Here is a 26,639-nt window from a genome sequence, read left to right as displayed (position 1 = left end):
ACAATAGAACACTCTTAGCATCCAGGGAATATGTGGGCACTGCTGCAGGGAAAGTGATGACTACATGAATGTGAAGGAGGTGAGAACAAGGATTGAAGTTTATTGGGACTAGGGCACTAGCCACTGCAGTGACAAAATGACAGCGAGCTACTCAGCCAGTTTAAGGGGGGAGCAGTAAGTCATGGCCAAGCCCAACCAGAGTCCTCAGACCTCTGTGCTATCTCACACTTCTGGATTGGACACCACAGAGTTTCTGGGCTCTGATCAGAGTCGTGGGGAGCTGTGCAAATGGCCCAGGGGATTATCCATTGCTGACATCTCCTGTGCTGCTTACTTTGGAGCCCTGCAAAGCCTCTGTCATGGTGGGGAGTGTCACAGCTTACATTTGAACTTGCTCCTTCTCTTGAAGCTTAAAATCCATGCATCCTGCTCATTGTTCCAGAATTTATAATCTCAAGTCTACATAGACATTCCTGTAACCCTTGATGTCCTTAAACTTGTTGCTTCTCAGATTCGCTTGGATCTGCCTTTGGCCACTCTTGAAGGGGACAGTCTCCAGAGTGATGCTGGCCCTGTGTTGAGGTTTGAGGATTCCAATGCTGTAGCAGAGAAGAGAGAATTTTAGAAGACCATGGATATTATGAGAACCCCAAAGCTCTTTTCCACTCAGCAACCAGGGCTTTCCTTCCCTGGTGTTCTCAGAGATTGGCCTGGGTGCCCATCACCAGAAAGAAGGCTAGTGAAAACCCCAGGATAAGTTGGGAGCGAAGGCTGAGTACTACCAGCACTCACAGGACTCTCTGCTGTTTCTTGAAGAGCCCACTTCCTTCCACAGTTAGCACACAGTCTTCAACGTACTCTGAGAGGGGGTTTGAAAATAGCACCTGGATGGAGAGTGGCTGGTTCACAATGGCAGCTCCTAAAACCTAAACAGAGAGATCCAGAGGAGAAGAAGGAAGCAGAAGATTAATCTCATTCCCCAATTCATCAAACATTTACAGACAGCATTTCTCTTCAGATCTATTTCCTGAAGAGCTGGGTTTCTATGGCCCATGTTTTTCTAGGTATGGGTTAAGACCAACTTGATACGTTGTCATTAATGTTTTTTAAAAACAAAACAGAAGAAAATATCAGCGTACATCATGAAAGATATTGTTATGTAAAACTTTGATTCATTTCTACATTCATAGGTGTTTGTATAAAGTATTTTATATCCCTCAACCCAGAAAATGGGAAAATCTGATAAATTGGATACTCTAGTAATGTTATCTCTGCTCCAAGGCTTTCATCTGAATGTAAAATAATCCCAAAGGATTCTCATGCATAATTTGAATGGATAGAATCTTCTTTGGCACTTTCTTATTGCAAGTCTACTACATTCCTTTTCTCCCTCTTAACATAATGGGCTCACTTCTTTTCACACCAATATGTGAGTGTAGAGCAATGGAACATTCAAGGCCATAGAGAGATGGAAGTAGCTTCAGGACACCTGGAGGTACTTTTGGATACCCTCCCTAAAACAAGACCCCAGTGGCTGGGCTTGCTGGATGCACCCCACCAGGGGTCCCAGAGGTTCATTTGACAGGGTCCAGGAGGCTGCTTGGCCTTGGGGAAACAATACTGAAGAGACCCATGAAGTCTTCCCACTCAGAGGACCACAAAATGTCACAGCAGATGGTGTCCTCAGAGGCCAGCTAGTCTAATCCTCTCATTTGACAGTTCCCGAAGCAGAGGCCCAGGGACTTGTCCAAGAATGCATGGCTAAGAGGTGGCAAATCAAATCTGAGCTGATCTCAGGCAGTGCTCTTCTCCCCATTCAGGTTCCTTCCACTGGAGCTCATAGTTCCTCATGTTGACCCTGGGGAAGACCAACAGTGGGAGGTGGCACAAGAAAGAGATCTCTTCCTGTCCTCTCCATAGCACCTGCTCAAGGTCTACCCATAAGGTCTTTATTTTTTTATTCATGAGAGAGAGAGAGAGAGAGAGAGAGAGAGAGAGAGAGAGGCAGAGACATGGGCAGAGAGAGAAGCAGGCTCCCTGCAGGGAGCCTGATGCAGGACTCGATCTCAGGAACCTGGGATCACAACCTGAGCTGAAGGCAGACGCTCAACCACTGAGCCACCCAGGTGCCCCAACCCATAAGACTTTAGTGGTGCAAGAGGATGGACATCTTGTCCAGTGTTTTCAGATGAATCTCAAGTTCCCGATAGGAAGGTCCTTGGGAACACCAGAAGAGGCAGTGGAAAAGAGAGACTGCTTTTCTGAACAGAGTCTTGGAGGGCTGCACTCCCCCCAACCCCAGCCAGATCCCCAGGAGCCCCCCAGACAACTTACATTAATTATGATGCCTGGATAGGCTAAGGTGATGATCTTGTCCACCAGGATCTTTTCTGGACTGCTCTTCTCTTCGCCCAGGGCACTGATGCGAATCAGCTTGTCTGTTGACAGGTACTGGCTATACTGGGAATAGGGAATTCTACAGGAATGGGTCTTTGCTAGGGAGAAAACAAAAAGATGAGGTGAAAGTAGCTGGGAAAATCAGCTAGGCCTGGGTTAGATCTGGAGGGATCCTTCTTTGGAGAAGAAGGAACTAACATGTACTGAGCCCCAGTGAAGCAGATATTAAGTTTTCAGGTAGAGAGGCAAAATGGTTTCTGCAAGGTCATTCTCCTGGTAAATGGATGGATCGAGGTTCTAACCAAGTTCTGGATGCCTCCAAAGCTCAGGCTTTCCCTACTAAATCAGGCTCCCTTCCTTGGAGTAGTAAAGGGAATGGAGGAGGAAGAAGAGAAAGGAGGGAAGAAGGAATGTGTGCCAAAGGGGACATTTAGGAAGACTGGTACCAACAGGGACCTGTCCCAAGAACATTTTTATCTGGGTTGTTCCTACTGGCATTTCCATAACCCACTCTGTGTACACAGACTGTCCTCATGCCTATACCCAGAGCGCATACCTTCTTCAGGAGAGAGTGTGATGAAGGCTGTGTCCTGCCAGAAAGCGAGTAGCGGGCTACCATCATGCAGCAGGGACTGGGCACTCAGGTTCACTTTGAGGTCCTTGAACTGGAATGACATGTTAAGGGCCAGCAGGACAAAGCTTATGTCCTGGCCCATGTGGGGTGGGGCAAGCAGCTGGAATTTCAAGGAGACCTGGACAACATCACTGGGCTGAAGGGAAGGCATATGTAGCCTCGGAAGGCTGTCCTCGCTCAGTGGCATGGATGTGGATGCTTGATGGGGGTCTTCAGACCTTCCAGCCCTCAGCTTCTGAAGAGCCTTCAGGAACACCTGCCTCTCCTGGGGGGAACCTGGAAGAGCAGCGATAGCACCAGGTGTAGGCCAGGCTGACCCTGGGAGGTAAGCCTTGGCTGAACACTGCAGGACTGTTAAAACCCCCATTTCTAATAACAGACACTCCCTACTCTTCATCAGGTACTTTCTTTTTTTTTTCTCTCTCTCTCTTCCGTTCTTTCCTTTTTAAGGATTTTATTTATTTATTTGAGAAAGAGAGAGGGTAAGCACAAATGTGGGTGTGTGCGGGCGTGCATGAGGGCAGGGAGGGGCAGGGCAGGGAGGCGTGCATGAGGGCTCCCTCAACAGGGAGATCATTCAGTGGATGCAGTATGATGGGATGCAGGGCTCTATCCCAATACCCTGCGATCACGGACCTGAGCTTGAGCAGAAGGCAGATGCTTAACCGACTGAGCCAGCAGGCCCCTCATCAGGTGCTTTCTAAGTGTCAGCTTTGCAAAGTATTTCATACCTTTCATCCTCACATCAACCATGAGAGGGATGTATTGTTACTATTTATTGAGTATGAATATTTTTTAGCAGTGCCCATGTGACAATGATATCCCCAGTAGAGATAGGGAGGACCCTTTGGACCTTCTCTTTGGTGCCATGAAAGTCCTAGAACTATTTTTATTAAATCACTAGCACTATTTTTATTCATTTATTTGTTTGTTTGCTTACCTTTTGACTCTCTTTATCCATTTCTCCCATCCCACCACCCTGCCTCTTGTAACCAGCAATCTATATTCTGTATCTATGAACTTGTTTTCTTTCCTTTTTTTAGATTCCACATATAAAAGAGGAAATCGTACAGTATTTGTCATACTCTAACTTATTTCACTTAGCATAATGCCCTTAAGTTCCTTCCATATTGTTGCAAATGGCAAGATTCCATTGTTTTTTTGTGATTGAATAATATTCAATTATATACCACATTTTGTTTATCCATTCATCCATCAGTTGACACTTGGGTTGTTTCCATAGCTTGGCTATCATAAAAAAATGCTGCAACAAACATAGGGGTGCATGTATCTTTTTAAGTTAGTGTTTTAGTTTTCTTCAAATACTCAAATGTGCAATTGTTGGGTTATATGGTAGTTCTATTTTTAATTTTTTGAGAAACCACCATACTGTTTTCCACAGAAGCTGTACCAGCTAGCATTCCCATCAACAGTGCATAAGGGTTCCTTATTCACCATGTCCTCACCAACAAAATTGAATTCATCCAGATGAGTAAACTGGGGCTCAGAGAGGCCCTGTCATTTGTCCAAGTCCCACAACTTGCAAGGGGCAGAATCCAGGTGGAAATGAAATGTGCCCAACACAAAAATCTATGCTTCCAACCCTTAGACTCTATCCTGCCTTCCCCAGAGGAAAGACAAAGGCCCACAAATGGAGAAGAGTAAGCCTCTTAAAGACAGCAGCACAGTGTAAATTCCTGTTCTAGAACCAAACAATTGGTCAGGTGTAGACAAATTCCTGGGCATGAAGGTGAGAGAAGCCATAGGAAGAAAAGAAAGAAAGAAGAGAGAGAAAAAAAGAAAGACAAAGAAAAAAGAGGAAGGAAGGAAAGAAGGAAGGGAAAAGAAAGGAGAGAAAATAAAATAAAATAAAATTGAATTAAAGTAAAGTAAAATTCAGGCAATCGGAGTTTCCAGAGAGGCTTGGCTTCAGTCCTGGGATGATACTGTGGCCAGGATACGCAGGACTACTCACCCATGCTTCCCTAATAATCCTAGCAGCTGTGTTCACTTGGCACTCACTGCCCTCAGAGTCTGTCCCACCCCTTCAGAGCATCCCTACATCTTCCCCAGACAGACTCCACTCTTTATCTCCTTGCTCTGGGGGTCATTCTAAACCTGGTTCCAGGCAGAAGAGGATATCCACGCACGTGCTTCAGCAAGAGTTGGCCCAGGGAGATGTGGATCAGATTTAGCTCACATGTGGTCTGTTCTATCCTTAGATCCTGTCAGGCTGAGTAGGAAAAGATCAGATACTGCCCGACTGAATAGCACTCTCAAGCCCACAGGCATATAACTCCAAACCCCCAAGATTACAGTGGAATCCCATGGATCTCTAGCAAATGCTGTCAATGCCTACTCACATCCCCTTGGCACTCACCAGTTCAGTGCCCACATGTCCTACATTCAAATTCTAGCACCTTCTACTCTTTGTCTAGGGCTTTCTTTGTTACCAGAGCTGCCATAGACTATGCATGGAACAGGCCTGAAGTACTAGGGACTTGACACCCCAAGGAGTCAGGGCCTCAGTCCCTGCTTGACAGGAGTTGGGGGATAAATAGCCTAGCCCCCTTGCCTCTTAGGTGGGATAAATCTGTGGTGGTGTTCTACACTTGACACTGAATCCCTGATAGGGTTGCCATATTTAGCAAATAAAAGTGTTTTCCCTGGCAACTTTCATAAAGCTCCCCTGCAGGAGCTGAGCTCCAGCTGCCTGTGCTCCTAACTGGCTGGACAAGGCACCCTGCATTGGCTTTCTTCCCTCCCCTGTCTCACTTGCTCACTCTCCAGTAGTTCCTGGATGGCCTCACAGATAAACCACCCATCCTGATATCCTTGCCTCAGGATCTGTCCTGGGCACCCCAACAAAGGTAACCCCAGAGTGGATAGACATGAAGGGGATGACTAACAGCAGGCTGGGCTGTGTTCAGTGCTTGCCTCTCACTGTGTAAAACCCCTTCCTTTTTTTTATGATTTTATTTATTTATTTGGCAGAGAGAGAGAGAGAGAGCACAAGTAGGGGGAGTGGCAGGCAGAGGAAGAGGGAGAAGCAGACTCCCTGCTGAGCAAGGAGCTTGATGCAGGGCCTGATCCCAGGTCCTGGGGTTCATGACCCAAGCTGAAGGCAGGTGCTTAACCAACTGAGCCACTCAGGTGCACTGGTAAACCCCTTCATAGGCTTATATTCTGGAGCTTCTCTGTGGGTCCCCAAGGCCCATACAGACACACCACAGATGCTACTCTTCAGCACTCCCAGTAACTACTCCAGCTACCTGCCACTCCCCTCCTTTTCTGATTCACTCCTGCTCAGCTCCTACTCCTTGCCCAGCTTCTGGTCCTCATAGACTGTATATTTTTCACTTGGCTCCATGGTGATTGAATCCAGTGGTTGACCTTCCTCAAATTCTGGGAATGTGTTCACGCCTGACTACTGTAGTTGCCTATTTGCCCCTGCTAACTTGAGTAAGGGGCCTCTTCCAGGTCGCCCACCTCTCAGCAGGGGCAATGTCGGACTAAACATTCGGCCTTATATTGGCCTGGGTACTGGTTGGTGGTCTGTATTGTCCTCCAAAAACTCAATAAAACAAAGTTAGTTAGAAAATATGTTAAATGAAATTCATTAAATTAATAGAATAGGGTTTACTAAATCCCCTCCCATCTTGAGAAGGAGGCTAACTTTTCCGGAAGGCAGGAGTGAAGGATTCATATGGTAGGATGCCCGTCGGTGGCCTTATGGTCATTGGGAACATCTTCTGGAGGATGCTCACTGGCCTGTGGGATGTGGGGTGGCGGTGGGCACAAGGAAGTGAGGCAATGAGAGCATCTCAACTGGGACCTTAAAAATGAGGAGGCATAAGACCTGGGATCTGTCCCTCAGATTCCTTCTAGTTCCCCAGAGGGCTGTCCCAGCTGGCTGGGAGGTTCCCTGGGGAAGGTGTTCATAGGACTTGGACTCTGGCAGGGGCTGGCTCAGTCATACCTTCTATGTATTTGTAGTTCTCCGTGATGTCATCTCGCTCATTGCTTTGAATGCTCTTGGTGCTGATAAAATTGCCAACAGTATTCGTTTCCCGGTGAATTTTCTGCTCCTTCCCTCCATAGACAAGCCAGGACATGCAGTCCGCATTCACCATGGAAAAGGCAAAGGCTGTGTCATAGTTCAGATCCACCTCTCCCTCTTTGATGGCTCTGACAGAGGCAGGGCCACAGCAGTAGAGGCCTGAGAACAGAAGAGTTACAATGGGCCAGGCTGTTGCTGCAGGGTCAGGCAGGGGCAAGGGCGGTTTCTGTGGGAATGGGTTCCACCTTTTTTCTGGATAGCCTCACCATTGCTTGTCTCCTGAGGTGTGGCATCCAGCACCTGCCAGCCTCCATATCCAGGAGGGAGGTCCTTTCGAGCCATCCAGCACTCATTCCACACGTGAAAATTCCTAAAGGAGAAGCCAGAGGAATCAGGGTCAAATGATGCTAAGGGAGAGTCTGTAGTGCTTGTGTTTTTTCCAGAGCAAGGCAGGGGACGGTGGGCAAATAGAAAGACAGATTTAGTGTGCCCTGGGCCTTCAAACCTCTGTGGGTAAGGGGGTGGCAGCTCTTCCTCCTGTGAGGCCCAACTTGCTCAGAAAAGAACTTTTTTTCTGTGAAGAGAGAGTGAAGGCTTCCCTGAAGTTAAAGTTGAAAGTTAAAAGTTAAAACTTCCCTGAAGTTAAAAATCTCTCACTCTCTCTCCCCAAAAGGTCCTCTGGCCCTTTCTTGTGTGTGCTGCTGCTGACAGAGGCACTCATGGTGTGTCTGGAGGTGAGGCTTCAGGCCTTCCTGCGGTCAGAGCTAAAGGCTGATATTAAATGAAGAAGATGACAAATAGGGAAACTGCACCCAGAGTAGAAAGCTCTTGTGATATGAGGATTCTAAACTCAGAATAGGTTTTGTGTTCCACTGTGTCTCAGCCTTCGAGTTGGGGACACAGAGCCCTGGGACTGGTGTAAGTGAGGGGGGTGTGAGAGGGCAGAAGGCTTGTGGGCGCAGTCCTGCCCCACTCTCTGCTGGAGGGGTTTGCCTTGGAAAGAGATGGAAAGATTGTCTCTCACCAGACAGTGTCCTTCTTCTTATTCTCCAAGATCCTGCCCGTGCTGTCATAATACTCATCTATGATCAGGTTTCCGTCTGTGTCGTGGCCAGAGTCAAAATTGGTGATCACACGGGTGGGGATCCCCAGGCACCTCATCACTGCAGAAAGAGCAAATAAATCTCCTGTGGGCTGTGGATTTAGGAATGCTATGGATTCCCTGCGTGCAAGAAACCATTCATTTGGTACTTGCGGGACCAGTCAGGAGCTGTCTGGGACAATGGGTTGATGATATTGACAACCTCTCTCCCTGCCTTCCTGAGTTCCTGTCTGGGGCTCATGGGAGAGACTGTGCAAAGCTTAGGCTTCTGGTTGGTCATATAAGCAATGCCAGGGCCAAAAAAGTTGTGAGTTTCCCTGCCTGCAAGCAGAATGGGACAGGCACACCTCTTTTGGCAAGACTCAGTAGCCTCACTTGGTCTCACTTATCCCCTGGCCACGAATCTCCATCTTCAAGCGAAATAGCTAGAATTTTGGCTCAAACCATCAGATTCTTAGACAAAGAGGTCTGTGGCTTGGATCCCCCCCTTTTCATAGGTATATTGTCTTGGAAGCTTATCAAGGAAAGCATCATAAAGGAAGGCAGAAAAGAAAGGAAACTGTAGCAAAAGCTTAGAAAAGTAAGATTTTGTACCTGATAGAGAAATTCTAGAAAGAAAGTGCAATACTGTTTTTATTCCTGAGAAGGCATCTCTTCTCTTTGCCAGCCAACTTCTTTGCTTTGTCCCCTGCCATATTTTCCCCATTCTGTACTCTTTAAGCACAGCAATATACCCCAGCCCATCCTTCCACCAATGCTCTGGAGACTCTCTCCCTTCAAATCCAGCATTGGCAGGCCACCCCACTCAATAATAACAATATAATAATAATAATAATAATAATAATAATAATAATAATAATACCTGCCAGGCATGCTGCTAAGTTGGCCTCAGGACAACTCTACACAGAAACTGCTATTATTATCCTCATTTTATTTATTTTTTATTTTTTTTTAAGACTTGTATTTTTTTTTTCTTATTGATTTATTATAGTCACACAGAGAGAAAGAGAGAGGCAGCGACATAGGCAGAGGGAGAAGCAGGCTCCATGCACCGGAAGCCCGATGTGGGATTCGATCCTGGGTCTCCAGGATCGCGCCCTGGGCCAAAGGCAGGCGCCAAACTGCTGCGCCACCCAGGGATCCCTATTATCCTCATTTTAAAGATTAAGAATCAGAAGCTAAGAAAAGTTGGCAATTTTGGCCAAAGTTGCACAGCTAGGAGGTTGCAGACCTATCACTCAAATACTGATTTCCCTGCTAAGCTTGTACTCAAATCTGAGCCCACCTCCCAATATTATGCATACAGTTCAGTGCTCTAGTATTTTCACCTTATTAAACATATCAAGTATTTTCCTATGTGATCAAATATTGGCACCAAGCCTCTCCAGGTCAGGGTGGGGACACATCTCTGGATATAACTCAGAACAGAAAGGAGAGAAGCCCAAAGGGAAACCTGAAGTTCTCCTGGAGTGGCAGGTCTGTGCAGGCCAAGGAATGAGGTCAGGGAGTGAGCAGAGCTGACAGGTGAATTGTAGGTGGAGGTAACACAGGACAGCCTCAGAGGAGAGGGTGAAGGTTGGAAAAACTGCCACTAAAGGAACATGAGATAGGAGTAAGGAAAGAGCATTTAGGTGGCTCAGGAGCATTGTATTGAACACATTTATGCTAAGATTACAGTCAGGAGGGTGGAGAACATTATGGTAATAAGAGAAGGTGCCAAGGAGTGGTGGGTAGGGGGAGGAGGAAGCAAACATCCGTTCTTCACCCTGACTCGTGAATTCTGAACAGCCACTTGAAGGTGGTGTCAGCTCCTGCTCAACAGGGCTGGTTGGACCTTTCCCACCTGAACACAGGCCATTATGCTCACAGTACTCTGGAGTTCTCTATTAGACATAGCACATGTTTGTGAGATTTGTTTACGAGCCTGCTCTCTTGAGGGCAGTGATTGTGTGATATTCATCTTTATCATTATACAACCATTAACAACAGAGAGCCAGACTTATTTTGCAGAAATTTGGCATCGTTGCTGGAGGGGTGAATGAATGTCTCATGAATCTTTTGTCCACTTTGGTGATTTCTGACTTGACATACAGCGCTACCATAATGACTGTGTGCCATGCTTTGGGTATCAAGTTTGACTGTCCATAGAGTGTAAACTTTGAGTGGTAATGGATTTGCACTGATCTGTTCTCACTCAGTCCTCATCGTGGCTTGTGAGAGGCCTGGGAATGGGGGACAATAGCCTGTCCCAGTGAAGCCACGGTGGGGCTAGAATGGTTGCTTACATGGGGAATGAGGCTTCAGCTTTAGCTTCCACATCTTACTAGGGTGAGGGGTGGCTAACAGTGCTCAGATCTGCATGAAGTTGTATGCATACATTTTTCCTGTGGTCTTGCTCCTTCTGTCCTGCTCACACTGTCTTCCCGCAAAGAGCTCATCTTGTTTTATGGACTCATCTCTCACTTGTGTGCCCACAACTCCTGAATTTGAATGTTCAGCCTGCATGGAAACCTTCTTGCTTCCAAACACATCCCCGTCAAGCTTATCTTCCTTGCCAGCCAACAACATCATCATCATCATTGTAGTGCTGGGCACAGTGCCAAGCACTGCATAGGCATGATCTCATTTAATCATCTCCACAACCCTGTGGTTATCCCCACATTAAAGAGGAGTAAGAGAAGTAACCCGAAGCTTAGAAAGGTCACAAGGCAGAAAGAAGAAGCCAAGGCAGGACTTAAGCCCACATTTTTCTGATTAAAGCATCCCCATGCTTCTAGTGACAAGCTGTAACACTGCAACCTCACTAGGCATCCTGGAGACACCTCATTCTCAATGTACCTTTCTTGGTGAAGTTTTTACTGACTACTTCATGCCACATTAGCCTCCCTTATCATGCTCTCACTTAATCTTGGTCACCTGTGCTACATATTTCATCACTGGATGGAGCTCTCTGTGATATCCTTTATTTGTCTTATCTTGTCAGCCAGATTAAAAATACTCCTAGAGTAGGACCCATAGAGGACACTTTTCTTGCATTGCTTTGTTTCCAGCACAGTTCTGGGCGCAGAGTAGATGCTCATTAAATTTATGTTGACATGAGTAGTCTTTAACCTGTGGATAAGGTTTCTGCAGACTCTCTGTCCTAATGACTCACAGTTTGACATGAGACTCAAGTGACTCTTACACTGATAATTTTGTAGGAGCTGAGTCCCTCATAAGAGAGAGGTGTGTGTGTGTTTGTGTGTGTGCACACACATGCACGCATACTCCCACAGTGATGCTTAGAAAAAGGTGGAGAAGATATCAGAATTGGGAAAGGGCTGCAGAGTTCCCAAGGTGTATCACACCACATCACACTGCCTGCGTGAATTATTACGTCTCCTTATGCAGCCATTCAGCACTCATTCAGTGATATGTGTCAAACCTCTGTGATTAACCAGGCCATTGTTAGATGCATATGTTAGATTCATACACAAAAATGAAAGACATTCCTGTCATCAAGGAGTGCAGCTTCATTTTCAACTGGTGATGGACATTATCCTGATAGTGTATTAAAACATGGAGTCTGTTTCAGGACTGGCTATGAAGTCTTCTCACCAGCTCTTTTCCCTCCTCCCCATGTGGAAGTGTGGCTCCCATTATAAAAGAGAAATTGGTGGAAAGTTAGAGTTCAATTTGTTAAAATATGTTTGGTCAGCTCTGCTGTCACGTTTCCGCAGTTTATGCTTAAGAACACAGTTTATGCTTTTAAGGTCTTTGTCAGCTAATAAAGTTGAAGTGTTGCATTTAAAAGTGATAATATTTAGCATCTTTTAATTTCTCCCTGGACACATTAAGCTTCCAAATGGTAAAAGTATCTTCTCCTCCCAAGCCTTTAATTGTTCCTTAAACCAAGATAGTTATATTGTCTTGATTTTTCAGATATACCTTTACACGGTCATATTAGAACTGTTCTTGATTGTCTGCAATGACAGTGCATCCTAAAACTGCTCCAAAAATAATGTCTTCTACAGAAGCTCCTGGGTGGGTCAGTCAGGTAAGGTCTGACTCTTAATTTGAGTGTAGGTCATGATCTCAGAGTTGTGAGATTGAGCCTCATGTTGGGCTCCACAACCAGTGTGGATTCTCTTTCTTTCTCCCTCTGTCCCTCTTCCTGCTCACACTCCCTCTCTAAAAACAAAAAAATAAATAATATTTAAAATATAATGTTTACTTAAAAAATTACCAGGCATGTAAAGAAGCAGAAAAATATAACTCATGACCAGGAAAAATGTCAATCAATAGAACTAGATCTAGAAATGACAGAGATGATAGAATTAGCTGACAAAGACCTTAAAACAGCTATTTTAAATATTATAAATATGCTCTATAGGAAGTAAAGGAAAACATGAAGATAAGAAGAGAAATGGAAGATAGAAGACCCAATGGAACTTTTAACTATGAAAAATATATAAAACAAAAAACCTACTGGATGAAATATTGCACTATAACAAATATACTTTTTCTTTTGTAAGAGTACTTTTGGAGACAATGTTACATATTAATTTTGATTTACATCAAAATGTTTCCCTGTCATGAGGGGAGGAGACTAGGAATGGGTTATAAGAAAGGAAAAACCAGTTAATTAATAAATTAATTTTTTAAAGAGGGGCCTGAAGGAGACCTGTTATGAGAAGTATTATGAAATGAAGAATATGATTAATTTAACCCTAAACATTCCATGGAACAAAGGAAGGAATTTATATTTTAAAAAAGTGATAGAGATGATGGGGAACTGAGTTTTAGGGGATGAGTAGAAACACTTCATAAGCAAGACCCAGCAAGACCTCTGGAGTCCAACAGTTTGAGATTAAAACAGTATCAGACTAAATATAATAGCTAACATTTATGTAAAACTATGTGCCAGGCATTTTTCTAGGTGCCAGCCATATATTAACCGACAGCCTGGTAAGGGAACATTCCACACAATCTGAGATGTTTCATAAATCAATGGGGAATAATAGTAGATTTGTGTTTGAGCTAAAGGTTGAGGCAAAATAATACACCAGGACCTTGGCTGAGGTTCCTTCTTTGAGAGCTAAGGGCTCAGTAAAAACAATGGGAACAAGAGTTGTATTCAAAAGGAAGATAGCGAGGTACTTTATAGAAGCCACTATACAACTAAGGGAGAAGAAATCTTAGATGACATCTATCTTAGATGTGTTCAAAAAAGTTTTAAGCAGAGGATCCTACATGCAAGACAAGGCATAAGTGGGGATCCAATACACGGAAGATATACACATGACATAGTTTTAGGTGAAGAAAGGACGGCCCAGCCCCAACCAACACAACCTCCTCATTTCCTACCACCTTTCTCACCATGGCTCCTGGGCCCAGGTGTCTACAGAGGAGAGGATCATGCCCCATAGACCTGCTCACAGTCAACATTCATGTCTTCCAAGTCATTGCTGCCCCTTCCCCCACCCCATGCAGCTGCGGGCAGGAACAGACCAGGCACCTTCCCAGGATGCCTGGCTCCTAACTCTGGGAAACGAACTAGGGATGATGGAAGGGGAAGTGGGCAGGGGGTGGGGGTGACTGAGTGACGGGCACTGAGGTAGGCACTTGACAGGATTAGCACTGGGTGTTATTCTATATGTTGGCAAATTGAACACCAATAAAAAATAAATTTATGAAGATAAAAAATAAAAAAATAATAAAAGTGAAAACAAAAGCAAAAACCCAACTTTATTGAGATATAATTCACATATCATAAAATTCACCCTTGTAAAGTGTACAATTCAAGAGTTCTGGTCCAAGATGGTGACAGAGGAAGACCCTGAACTCACCTCCTCCACAGACATGCCAAATCTGTAACTATTTATAGATCAATTCCTCTTGAAGAAGAACTGAGGGCTGATTGACCAGCTTCTGTACAAGAAAGCTAGAGACCACATAAAGAGTGGTAAGAGAGAGGGAGACATGGTGACTAAGGGAACTCCCACCCCAACTCCGTGAACTGCAGTGGGGAGGGAATAGTACTGAGGGAGTGGGAGATTATTCTGCCCTTGGATACAGAAAAAAAAGCTGCAGTTTAAAAGGGCAAGAAGAGTGTAAAAGAACCAGCCTCATAAAAGAACCAGCCTCAGAACCCTAACAAATGGTGACGGTGGCGGGAAAGGGGTGTATCTGTTGGAACTCTCTCCAGGTTCCCTGTCACAGGGAGTGGATGGCTAGAACAGGAAAAACCTGATGACTAAGAGCTGTGGGTGGCCAACCCCGAGTACAGAAAAGGTAGGCTAGAGATTTGTCTGAAATTCCTAAAATAACAGCCAACTAAATGAATGTCAAAGCAAAAGCCCGTTCAAAAATTATAAGTGCATTTTTGATGCATGCAAATTTTCCTTCTGGTGATTTTTTTTACTAGGAAATTAAAGTTAATATGTTGACATTTATTTTTTAATTTTTAAAAAGTTTTAAAAAGATTTTATTTATTTTTAAAGATCATATTTATTTATTCATGAGAGACACAGAGAGAGGCAGAGACATAGGCAGAGGGAGAAGCAGGGAGCCTGTGGGGAATTTGATGTAGAACTCGATCCCAGGACCCCTGGATCACAACCTGAACCAAAGGCAGACGCTCAACCACTGAACCACCCAGGTGCCCCAATATGTTGACATTTAAATAGGCAGTTCTGAACAGAGGCAGTGCTGCATAGGGGAGAATGCATTTCTGAGTCAGACAAGAGTCACTTAGTCACTTCAAGCCTCAGTTTCCTCATCTGTAAAATGATGGTAATGATATCTAATTTGCATCCACTGTAGCTGGGCACTATTTATTGTTAGTACTCTCCATATATGAATTCCTTCAATCCTTCCAATAAACCTATGAAGTAGGTATTATTACTTTCCCCATGATAAATCTGGGGCACAAGTTAAGTGACTTGCCCAAAGCCACTCACTAATTGATGGTAGTGCTGATATTTGAATCCAAGCAGTCTACTTCCAGAGTTCACATGCCTCACCATTATTCCAGGTTGCCAACATTTTAGCACAATGCCTGGCGCAAAAGAAGTCCTCAGTAAATGTCAGCTATTGTGAATGTGAAATAATAATACTACTAATAAATATGCTTTGGCAGCTATATTGGGCTAAGAAATTTGATAAATCCTTAACTTTTAGTGGAGGATAGAGGCTGGGTCTTACCCATCTTTGTATCCAAGAGTACTTAAAGCACAGTGCCTAGCATAGAATAAGGACTCACTAAGTGTAACTGGGTGAATAAATAAGTTTTCAAACAGACATATTTATTAATATACACCATGTTGGCCCTTTTGGGAAAGACTGCTGCTGCCTGAGCAGCAGTTGGATCAAGCCACATTTGACCCACTTTGCCCAACCTTTTGCATCCCAGGTCACTAAAGGGCCATGATTCTCATAAACATTTTAATTGGCCTGCTCTTGTTGCATAATATCCATTCACTGGCTCCACCCCTCTCATCCCCCAGTTCCAGACAACCACACCAATGCCCTGGTCCTCTCCCTCTCCTGCCCATTTGTCTCTAGGTTTTTCCATGTAGAAGAACCCTCTCCATCATGCACAGGACTGATCCTTTCTCAGTCTGCCAGTGCTGTGCCTGCTCCCTGGATGACTCAGACGGCCCAGTTTACCCATATCTCTGTGTCTCTAAGTATCAAAGCTGTTCAATTCCTGATTTCTTGCTTCTGGGCAATCAAAGCCTCCAGCTTTGATGAGGCTCTGCAGCTGCAGTGGAGGAAGAGTTCAGGACTTCTTCCTCATCAACCCATGTGAAGTCATCCTCTGTGGGTGTTGACAGGAACCTCCTGTACCCTTGGCCAGAGGCCTGGCACTCGCTCAGCAGCTGGGTTGTTTTTAGGCTTCCTCCAAGAGCCCAGAGGTGGGCTTAACATATATATGCATACAGACTGCACTAGATTTTGTCATACAGGGAATTTTTTCTTTCTTTCTTTTAAGGTATTTATTTACTTATTTACTTATTAAAGAGACTGAGAACACAGTGGGGAGGGGCAGAGGAAGAGAGAATCTTAAGCATACTCCCCTTGGAGCATAGAGCCTGACGCAGCGGAGCTCTATTTCATGACGCTGAGATCATGACCTGAGCCGAAACCAAGAATCAGACTGTGCCACTCAGTCACCCCTGTGCTATAGGGAATTCCTACATGAAAGGCCTTAGCTCACAATAAACACTAAATTGTGAGCAGAACTGGCCTCCCTGGGTTGGAGTAGAGAGTCCTATGAGCAAGAGCTGTTATTTGGTCTCTTTCCCTGACTAACAAGAATAAGAATTTCCTGACTATGACCCAAGTCAGGTATACAGATACAGATGCCTAGAGGCTGAGAGCTGGCCTAGGCATGGGGGGCAGGGTGAGGGTCAAGACCAGTAACAAGCTGGACCCTGGCTGAAGCAAAGGGCCTCCTCTTGCTATCCCTAATGTGTAACTCATTTCCAGGTGTCATTTGCCTCAAAATTCACTGCCCCTCTCTTTCTTCTGCTTGCTCCTCCTGCCACCTGTAAATCAACTTTCATCTACTTTCTTTCTTCCATACGTATTTTTTACTTACTTTATTTTTATAAATTTTTAAAGATTTATTTATTTATTTGAGAGAGAGAGAATCTCAAGCAGGCTTCCTGCTGAGTGTGGAGCCCATCTCTCAGGACTCAATCTCATGATCCTGAGATCATGACCTGAGCTGAATTCAAGAGTCAGAGGCTTGATCAACTAAGCCGCCCAGGTGCTGCCCCCCATACATATTTTTTAGCTTTTCTTCTACTCATGTAGCATCAATTCCCTATCTGAAAAGCTGACCTCCTGTTTTCCTTCATCCCCTACCTCCCTGGCCTGAGTCAGGCCTCTAAGCCTGCTGAACATTTTACCTCAACCATCATCTTGCTCTGGCCCTATGGCCCATACCACCACTCGGATGCACACTTTCCTTCCATGTCAAGACCACTCTCTTAGCTTAGAGCACTAATCAGTCTATAAGTTTTTTAATTATTTGGCCTTTCATATTATTCCTGTCTTGGACCAGTTAATTTCTAACCAGCCTCTTAGGTTGTCCAAAATCAAAGGAAGAGAAGAGCAAGGAAGTGTGCAATTTCTACCTCAGGACCATTCTCTAAAATAAGCCCAGATACATGAACACTGGAAGTCAGTGATGAAACAGTTTTACAGAAGGGGCTTACTTTGAAATGCTCCCTGGGATGAGAATGGTTCAGAGTACTAAGACATGAGCCAGTACACTTTTAGTTCTCTGCATGGGACCGTTTCTGCTTCCTACCTGTGCACATGATGGCAGCAAAGACCCAGCACTGCCCGTAGCGCACTGGTTGGCAGCCTGTGGCATGCCATTGTTTCAGGATGGCCACGCTGCCGGTCCATTCTGCAGGGTTGATACCATCTAAGTAATTCTCACTCCAGTTTCCATTGAGCACCCCATTGTCATCATTGCTGTTGATCTGAAGAGAAACCATGTATAGACACATTAGAAGCATCCTTTTCCTCAGCAAGATGTGATGTGTGGGCTGCCTTGCAAGATCATTGGGCCTGAGACACAGTGGACTCTTTGATCTCATTTTATGTGGGGATTTACAGACCTTGCTAGGGAAGGGGTGAGGATGGGAAGGTGGCCCTTCTGACTTGTCTCCACTGTTTGTTTATTATTCTATTTCTACCGACCCCTTGCAAAACTAGAGCTTGCTCTGAGAGCTCTTAACAATACTTCAGAGCAAAGGAAATTTAGAAAAAACAAGACCATTTCCCAAACCAGAGCTACACGTGGCCTTCCCTAAAACAGGCAATTTGAAATTAATCAAGGTAATGGCCCATACCCAGCTAATTCAGAGCTCAGCGGAGAAAACCTGTTGCCCAGATTTTTTTTTCAGTTTCAGCCACATTAGCTTTACCAGAGGGCCTCTGTTCTTGACTCTTCATCCCCCATTGCAGGGAACAACTGTGAGTGAGTATCCCACACACACAGCTTCCTCCCTCCCTGGACATACCCTGGGTGGGCAGAGCCAGAGCCAACCTCACCATGGCACACACCACTCTGCTGATGTAGACAGGGCTTCCCCGCAGGGCACAGTCTGTGGCTGGGTCAATCTGGAAGTTCAGGCTCTTGTCTAGCAGCTCCAGGCAGATGTCTATGATATTCTCTTCAAACTACAAAGGGAGATGCAGAGAGGCAAGGCACCCATGATAGGCACATGTAGATAGGGAAAGAAATTCATGACCCACCCCACCCAGCTCTCCAATGGGGTTTGTGTGTGGAGTGAAAACCCATTTGGAAGGTAACTGTGCCCAGTAGCTCAGACATGAACTACCTCCTGAGCAGGTATAGGGTCTGAGAGCTCTGGAGTCACAACTCTCCTGGTTTGTATGTCCTATAGATCAAATCCCTGGAGTTTTTCTCCAGTGAGTCTGACTGGTTAAACTGTCTCTTTCTCCCTCTTCTTCTCTCAATCTCCACACTCTGGAGCCCAGGGGATGTTCTTACTAAAACCGTGTTGCCTCATCTTCCACCTCCACCTGCTGACCCAGCTCATCATTGACAGCTACTGCTCAGGTGTTGGTGCCAACTTGCCATTGGCATCTGTGACTCAGTTGGGCTCTGGAATGACTAATAGCATGTGAGGTATGGAAACTTCCCACCCAAGGCAGGCCGACTTGTCCTTTGGGCTTGGCATGGATGCCATTTTATCTGAAGCTTTCCCTAAACCCAAGCCTGGTTTAGCTTCAGTTATGATGGAGCCACATTCTGTCTTCCCTGCCTGAGCATATGCGCTGTGTTTCTCCAGCTGTTCTTGCAACTCTATACTCCAGACCTGGCACAGTGCCCGGCACATAGTAGGGATTCCATGCATTCAATTCCATGGTTGAATGGGAGTAAATGAATGCTTTTGTTCCCATGTAATATTCCCACAGGACAACAATAGGATTAGAAGGCTTCTATGGGGCAGCCCGGGTGGCTCAGTGGTAGCGCCGCGTTCAGCCCAGGGCATGATCCTGGAGACCCCGGATTGAGTCCCATATCAGGCTCCCTGCATAGAGCCTGCTTCTCCCTCTGCCTGTGTCTCTGCCTCTCTCTCTCTCTCTCTCTCTGTGTGTGTGTGTGTGTGTGTGTGTGTGTCTCATGAATAAATAAATAAATAAATAAATAAATAAATAAATAAATAAATTTTTTTTAAAAAAAGAAGAAGAAGAAGAAGAAGGGCTTCTATGACCCATCTTCCCCACGGGACAGTTTCATCAGTTCACTTTTCTGCTTTGAAATATTCAAAGGCCCCTGGGCCTTCAGAGTCAAAGTTCTAACCTCCTCTATAAGCCACATAAGACCTTCTCTGATCTGGCCCCCTTCTTCCTCTCCAGCTTCATGTCTCAATACTTCCTCCTTCATAATTTTGCTCCAGCAACACCAGATTCCTTATAACCCTTGCAGCAGATCAAACTGTTTCTCACCTTTGTGTTTTGGCTCATACTTCCTCTGCCTGGGATATTTTCCCCACTTTTCTTCACTTGGCTAACTCAGTTCGAGCATCTCCCTTCCTAGGAAGTTTCCCTGACAGCTCTACACCCAACCCTGTGCTCCTCCCCTGGGCTCCCAGAACATTCTGTGCCTATCTTAGTCTTTGCAATTCTCATTGCATAGTAAGTGACCTGCTTATGTGACTATTTCTCCACTCACTGTGAGCTCAAGGACAGTATTTAATCCATTTTCATATTCCCTAGCACCTAGCACCCTGCCTGGCACTCAGCAGGTATTCAATGTAAGTCCACTGAACAAGAGGGAGAGAGAAAGGGAGGGACCCAGGGCTCAGAAAGTAGCAGCTGCTCACTTCTGTTCTTCACAGATGATGGTAAGCTCCTGTCTCAAGGGGCTCTCCAGATCCTCATTTGTGCATGCCAAGTGAGGAGCTGGGGAGGTCAGTTGGGGCCAGGTGAAGTTGCCAGGTCTCATTTTGCCTATGGCTACCTGGGGAACCTAGGTTATGGCTGGGGCCACATGTGTTAGAGTTTTATTTGGACATGTCCAGGAGAGGAACCCATATAAAATGGACACAAGGCTCCACAAGGGGCCCCAGGATTTCCCAGCCAATAGCTATCTGGCAGCCAGTGCTGATCTTCTCCCAGCAGCAGTGTTGTGGTGCTAGGACTCAACCTTGAGAACCCTCTTCCCTGGCCTAGTGCTGGAATTCCTGTGGCACCTGCTGTATGCTGAGCTTTATGTGGGAGGCAGGCTTTCATGAAGGCAAGAGTTGCAAAGCATCATGTTTAACATGATGCTATTATTACAATAAAATCATGTTTTAGAATATGTACAGAAAACAAAATGTACAGGGACATACACTATGCTGATGACAGCGCTTAGCATGGCCTTCATGTTCTAAGTACACATTTTTTGCAACATTTCCTTGTAAAGTTTTTAAAACAGCCAGATGTTACTTTATAATGAAAAAGATATTCTAATTGGGATGCCTGGGTGGCTCAGCGGTTCAGGATCTGCCTTCGGCTCAGGACATGATCCTGGAGTCCCGGGATTGAGTCCCACATCAGGCTCCCTATATAGACCCTGCTTATCCCTCTGCCTGTGTCTCTGCTTCTCTCTCTCTGTCTCTAATGAATAAATAAATAAAATCCTTTTTTTAAAAAGAAAAAGATATCTAATAAAAACAAAGAGGCAATAGGTACTGGGAGGGAAATGCATCACTGCTTAGCAACCTGGCTTCTGGCTGAGATGTTCCAGGACAAGCTTCCTTAATGTGACAGAACTGGTCCTAGGGTCTGTGGCCTGGGTGATGAAGATAAAGTGAGAGAGGCAAATGGGGTCCTACCGGAAATAGTTCGACAAACAAAAACCAGACACCATCATGGCCAGCATCACTATTGTCCCTTCGTCCTCATCATCACGCTCATGAAATTTCAGGGTGAATGCCTTTAGCTGCCCTTCCCCCTTAGATCCTGATGTCCAAATCAGACATGATCAGCAAAGAACACCTTCCAACTTTCTATGACTGTTCATCTAGCTCCCTGGAGTGTCATCTCACACTTTACTGTTCCCATCTGTCAGTTCTGGGTGAATCCTGCATGAGGAGAACCCTGCTCCCCTCTTCCCACGAACCATGAGTAGAACTGAGACTTACTTGTCCATAGTTCCAAGGGCATGGGCGGATCCAGTTCTTGTTCCCTTGGTAAATGAAGCCGTAATCATTCACTACATATTCCTGCCTCTGGGGTTCACTGTCCAAGTAGACAGAATCCTCTAGGAATCAGAGTAGGAGAATACAAAGTACAGAAGTTATTTTGCCCTTCCTGCCCTATTCCCATTCCTAGAAGGCAAAGTCCCATGACAACTGAGGTCTGGGGGCACCTGAATGGCTCGGCTCAGTCCATTAAGCATCTGCCTTCTACTCAGGTCATGATCCTAGAACCACTCTGGGCGCAGGGCTCTGGCCTCAGTGGGAAATCTGCTTATCCCTCTCCCTCCATCTCTCCCCAACTCATGCTCTCTCTGTCTCTCAAATAAATAAAATCTTAAAAAAAAAAAAAAAAAAGAGCTCTGGGGAGAGCACTGGATGACACCAAGATGGGCAGAAGGGGGCTGGTTCTTAGAGAGACCACCTTCTATAATCCCTCAACATTAACAACACACATTTGATACAAATATGAGGTTGAATAATAAAAATTTACCTTTGGTGGAATTCCTTGGTTCACAAAGCACATTTACATTCTGATCCCATTTAAGATTGAGGGAACAGGCTCAAAGTGATAATATGTCCAAATCACATGTAAGTACAGTGAAATTTGAACAGAGTCCATATGACACCATATTCCATAATCTTTCTGCTTCACTCAACTAATCCTGATTGGAAAAGAGCAAACCAGAATGTAGGGGTTCGCATTAACGTCCTCATTCCTTTTGTAGGAATTTAACCTAAAGACAGGAATTTAACCTAAATCCTGATTGGAAAAGAGCAAACCAGAATGTAGGGGTTCGCATTAACGTCCTCATTCCTTTTGTAGGAATTTAACCTAAAGACAGTATTTAAGAAGTACACAAAGATTTGGATTCTAAGCTGTTTAGCTCATGCTGTTTATAACACTGAAAAGCTGGAAACAACCTAAATGCCTGGTTCTTGGGAGCTAGTTAAATAGCCAGAATTCTGCACACCATAAATATAAGATTACAAAATTGTATGTATAGGCATTGAAATCTACATGTGATATATTAAGTTTAAATGGGCTCTGTAATAATATTATATAGCATGAATTGATGTTTGTTAAAAGCATATTTATGCAGAGGATTTTGAGGGCTATCCTGAAAGATGTTTTTTTTTTTAATCTTTTTTTTATTTGTGATAGTCACAGAAAGAGAGAGAGAGGCAGAGACAGGCAGAGGGAGAAGCAGGCTCCATGCACCGGGAGCCCGATGTAGGATTCGATCCCTGGTCTCCAGGATCGCATCCTGGGCCAAAGGCAAGCACTAAACCGCTGCGCCACCCAGGGATCCCTGCGCCACCCAGGGATCCCCTGAAAGATGTTAATAGTAATTGGGTTTTTTTATTTTTTGCCTATTGGTATTCTCCAGATTTTCTGGAATGAACATGTATTACTTTCATGATATAAAAAATTATCTTTTTAAAGTTGAGAATGAGCAAAGAGAGGCCATGGGGCCAGGTGTCCTCTCTGCAGTGTCTTGGAACTGTTTGGAGGCCCCACCAAACCCTTAGGTGAAAGTACTCTCCTCGCTTCCTCAGCCTCATGGACTGTATGGACACCAATAGAAGAGGACCCCTGGGGGAGATGCATTTTATTGAGATCTTGTACCAGTGTGGTGAGACCTGCGAGTTCATGATTGAAAACACACACATCCCTCCTCATAGCAGAGGCTAGCAGTGACCTGAGCTGCAGGGTGGGCCTCTCCAGTCAATATGGTGGACATGGCAGTAGGGTAGCCACAGATTCTGACTTCAGCCTCTACTGATCTCTAGCCCCATACTGAGTCTCCCTGGCACTTGAATGGAGCACAGCTTCAAAAACGAAGGCCCTGCAGATATCACTTTTCCTCCTCACAGCTCAGGGGAGACCTCAATACAAGTCTGAAGCCCATTGTCTTGGAGGCCAGCAAGGGTGTGTGTAGGAGAGGGAGAAATAGGAAAAAGAGAGGGACAGACAACTGTCTTCCCTGACCCAGTGACAGGGCCTTTCCATATGGCTGATGGGTAAGAGTTCTAGGTCACTCAGTGATACTTTGCTGTAGGTGGTGGAAGGTGGTTAGAGATGCTAGATCCCAGCCAGTTTCTGGTATGACTCACCTGGCCTCTTTGGGATAAGGTTAGGGGAGCAGGGAGATGAGAGGGAGGAAGAGGTGGGGACATCCTCTAACTACAAGTAAGACTGTTGAATCTGGCCTCTGCCCAAAAGCCCACCAGGCCCGTTCTCTACTCTCAACTCTTCCTGCCTTTCTTCCCATTCTTTCCTCTTGGCATGTCTTGCATTTTGCCCACATTGTGTCTGTATGTCTGTATAACTACTCTGCCTCCAGGTAGATTTAGATGACAGGGATTGTGGGACAGGTAGTGCTGGGATACTCCCTGTACTTTTGTTCGTCTAAGACAAAAACTGGAAACAGCCAAAACACTCATAATAGGAGACTAATTTAAAACATTTGATGTATCCAAACAGTGGAGTAATTGTAGCCATTAAAAAGAACATATTGATAGGAAAATGCATTCAAAATTGAATTGTTGAATGAAAAAAGCAAGTAAAGCATACTATGTACTATATAATCCTATTTGTGGTATGATTATATAATCACACACGTATACATCTATGTATAAATACATATTTAATTAAGCATGGAACATTTTGGTAAGGCTACACAGGATTGTATAATGTTAACAGGATTTTCCTCTGGAAGATGGAACTTGGAGATTGGGATAAGGTTTTACTTGTCACTTTATACTTTCCTTTCTCCCTTCTCCCTTCTCCCTCCCTCCCCTTCCTTCCTTCCCTCCTTCCCTCCCTCCCCTTCCTTCCCTCCCTCTCCTTCCTTCCTTCCTTCCTTCCTTCCTTCCTTCCTTCCCTCCTTCCCTCCTTCCCTCCTTCCCTCCTTTCTTTGCCTTTACTTCATTCCACATTCAATGCAGTGCACTTATTATTCTTACAATGAAAACAGTTAACTTAAAAATGTATGGTGGGGTGCCGGGGTGGCTCTTGGATTCAGGTTAAGCATCTGCCTTTGATTTGGGTCATGATCCCAGAGTCCTGGGATCAATCCCCACATTGGAGTCCCTGCTTAATGGGGATTCTTCCCTCTGCCCCTCCCCCCTCCTGATCTCACTGGTCTCTCTCTCTCTCTCTCTCTCTCTCAAATAAAAAAATAAATAAAATATTTTAAAAAAATGTATGGCAGGGATGCCTGGGTGGCTCAATGGTTGAGTGTCTGCCTTTGGCTCAGGATGTGATCCCAGGATCCCAGGATCAAGTCCTATATGAGGTTCCCTGCGAAAAGCCTGCTTCTCCCTCTGCCTACATCTCTGCCTCTGTGTCTCTCATGAGTAAATAAATAAAATCTTTAAAAAAATGTATGGTAAAGGTAGATGTTAATAGTGGTCAAACGTTTTTAATAGTTTTATAGTTTTCTTTTTTTAAGATTTTATTTATTTATTCATGAGAGACAGAGAGAGAGGTGGAGGCACAAGCAGAGGGAGAAGCAGGCTCCCTGTGGGGAGCCTGATGCGGAACTCAATCCGGGGACCCCAGGATCACAACCCGAGCCAAAGGCAGTTGCTTAATGACTGAGCCACCCAGGTGCCCCTATAATAGTTTTTTTTTTTCAAATAAAGATAATTTGGCTCATGTTTTTAAAATTCTAAGTAAGTGAATAAATAGCAACTTCTTCCTGCCCTGTTGGTGGTTGGGAGTAGATGCTGAGTGCAGGCAGTTGGGAGGTTTCTGGTAGCCAGGGAAGAGAGATCTAGAAATCCTTGAGCCTGGCCCTCTGTGGCACTGATAAAGGGGCAGAGATAAGACACCACATGTAGACACTCCACCTTACCTGGGCACCAGGGATTGAAGAGTAAGATGAACTCCCCAAGCTGGTAGGCTGTGACGGACCTCTGGAAAGAGTCAATGTGAACTTTCAAGAGATACCGACCCACAGCTGCCGTGGGAGGAGCGCACAGGCTCACCTCCAGGGAGCTGGCCCCGTTGGTCTCCAGCAAGGCAATCCACGGGCTGGGGCCATGGCGACCTGTCAGGCTGAACAGGGCTCGAGTCCCGTTGGACAGGTCTGGTAGGGGTCCTGGGAGGTAAGCAGAACTGAGGCTATCATCAGTAACCTCTCAACCCTCCAGAATCTACCTAAATACACACACACACACACACACACAGACCCCTCGGAGGTCCTCACCAGTTTCAGCCATGAAGATGACATTGTCCAGGCCTGGCTGGAAGCCCCGGTTCCTGAAGTAGAGAGTGATGTTAAAGGCCTGGCCCCGGCGTACAAGGAGTCGTTCAGAGCTGATCTCCTCTGTGTGGTGCTGCACGTTGTTCCAGGCGCTCTGGAGGTCTGTGAGGGCCACCTCCAGCCCTGCAGTAGGGCAGCCAGGGCATATGAAAGGGCAGGATTATGGAGCCTGTCCGATCCTGCCTACCACTTACTAATTGTACTTGAGAAAGAAACTTGACCTCTCTGAGCCTCAGTTTCCAAGTCAGTAAAACATAATCCATAATACTAGCCTTACAGGGTTGGTATGAGGATTAAATGAGGCTCCATGCATGCAAGTGCCTCTTTATTACTTCCTTCTTTCCTCCTTTCCTTGCTTCTGTGACCTTCTCTCCCAATCCTGTTTTATACCCTCCTAGTGGTGCATGGTTTTCTACCTCTGTCCAACCTCTTCTGTAGTCCTGGCCAAGTTTGATTGCTCCCTTCAGCCTACCATGTCTCCAAATTCATCCCAGCATCCAGTTTTTGGACTCACTTTGGTTTCACTTTCCCCCATACCAGCCTGCTAATCTGGTAGTTAGCTGCTAAACTCTCAGCAATTTGCTGACTCTCTGACCACCACTAATGCCATGTTCTTAAGGCCCTGTGAGCTGGGATGCTGAGGATAGTCAAAGGAAGGCCCACTCCCAGGGGTGCCTGGGTGGCTCAGTCAGTTAAGCATCCAACTCTTGGTTTCCTCTCAGGTCATGATCTCAGGGTTGTGAGATCAAGGGCCTCATAGGGCTCCACACTCAGTGGGGAGTCTGCTTGAGATTCCCTTCTTTCCCTCTCCCTCTGCCCCTCCCCCTCCTTAAATAAAAATAAATCTTAAAAAAGGAGAAGAAGAAGAAGAAGAAAGGCCCATTCCCAGCCTTCTGGACCTTCTAATAAAACACAGATTGATCTCACTGTTCTCCAAGTGTGTCTCCCTGAGAAAGGC

The 26,639-nt window shown here is 45.3% G+C and overlaps 1 protein-coding gene across 1 annotated transcript; it reads right to left on the bottom strand.

The window, feature by feature from the left end:
- Positions 1-202: 202 nt before the first annotated feature.
- On the bottom strand, positions 203-25,823 carry TGM5 (transglutaminase 5; the record flags this gene model as incomplete). Its single annotated transcript, XM_041744603.1, has 12 exons — positions 203-599; positions 793-926; positions 2,335-2,495; positions 2,954-3,307; positions 7,011-7,250; positions 7,358-7,461; positions 8,116-8,254; positions 17,495-17,672; positions 18,247-18,375; positions 21,354-21,472; positions 25,271-25,516; positions 25,625-25,823. Coding segments are annotated over 12 exons (2,157 nt in total), but the record flags the coding sequence as incomplete, so codon positions are not given.
- Between the last annotated feature and the right edge of the window lie 816 nt (positions 25,824-26,639).

This window comes from Vulpes lagopus, chromosome 2 (assembly GCF_018345385.1).
Source record: "Vulpes lagopus strain Blue_001 chromosome 2, ASM1834538v1, whole genome shotgun sequence".
In the NCBI taxonomy this organism is placed as follows: Eukaryota; Metazoa; Chordata; class Mammalia; order Carnivora; family Canidae; genus Vulpes; species Vulpes lagopus.
This window is presented reverse-complemented; position numbering and strand designations above follow the sequence as displayed.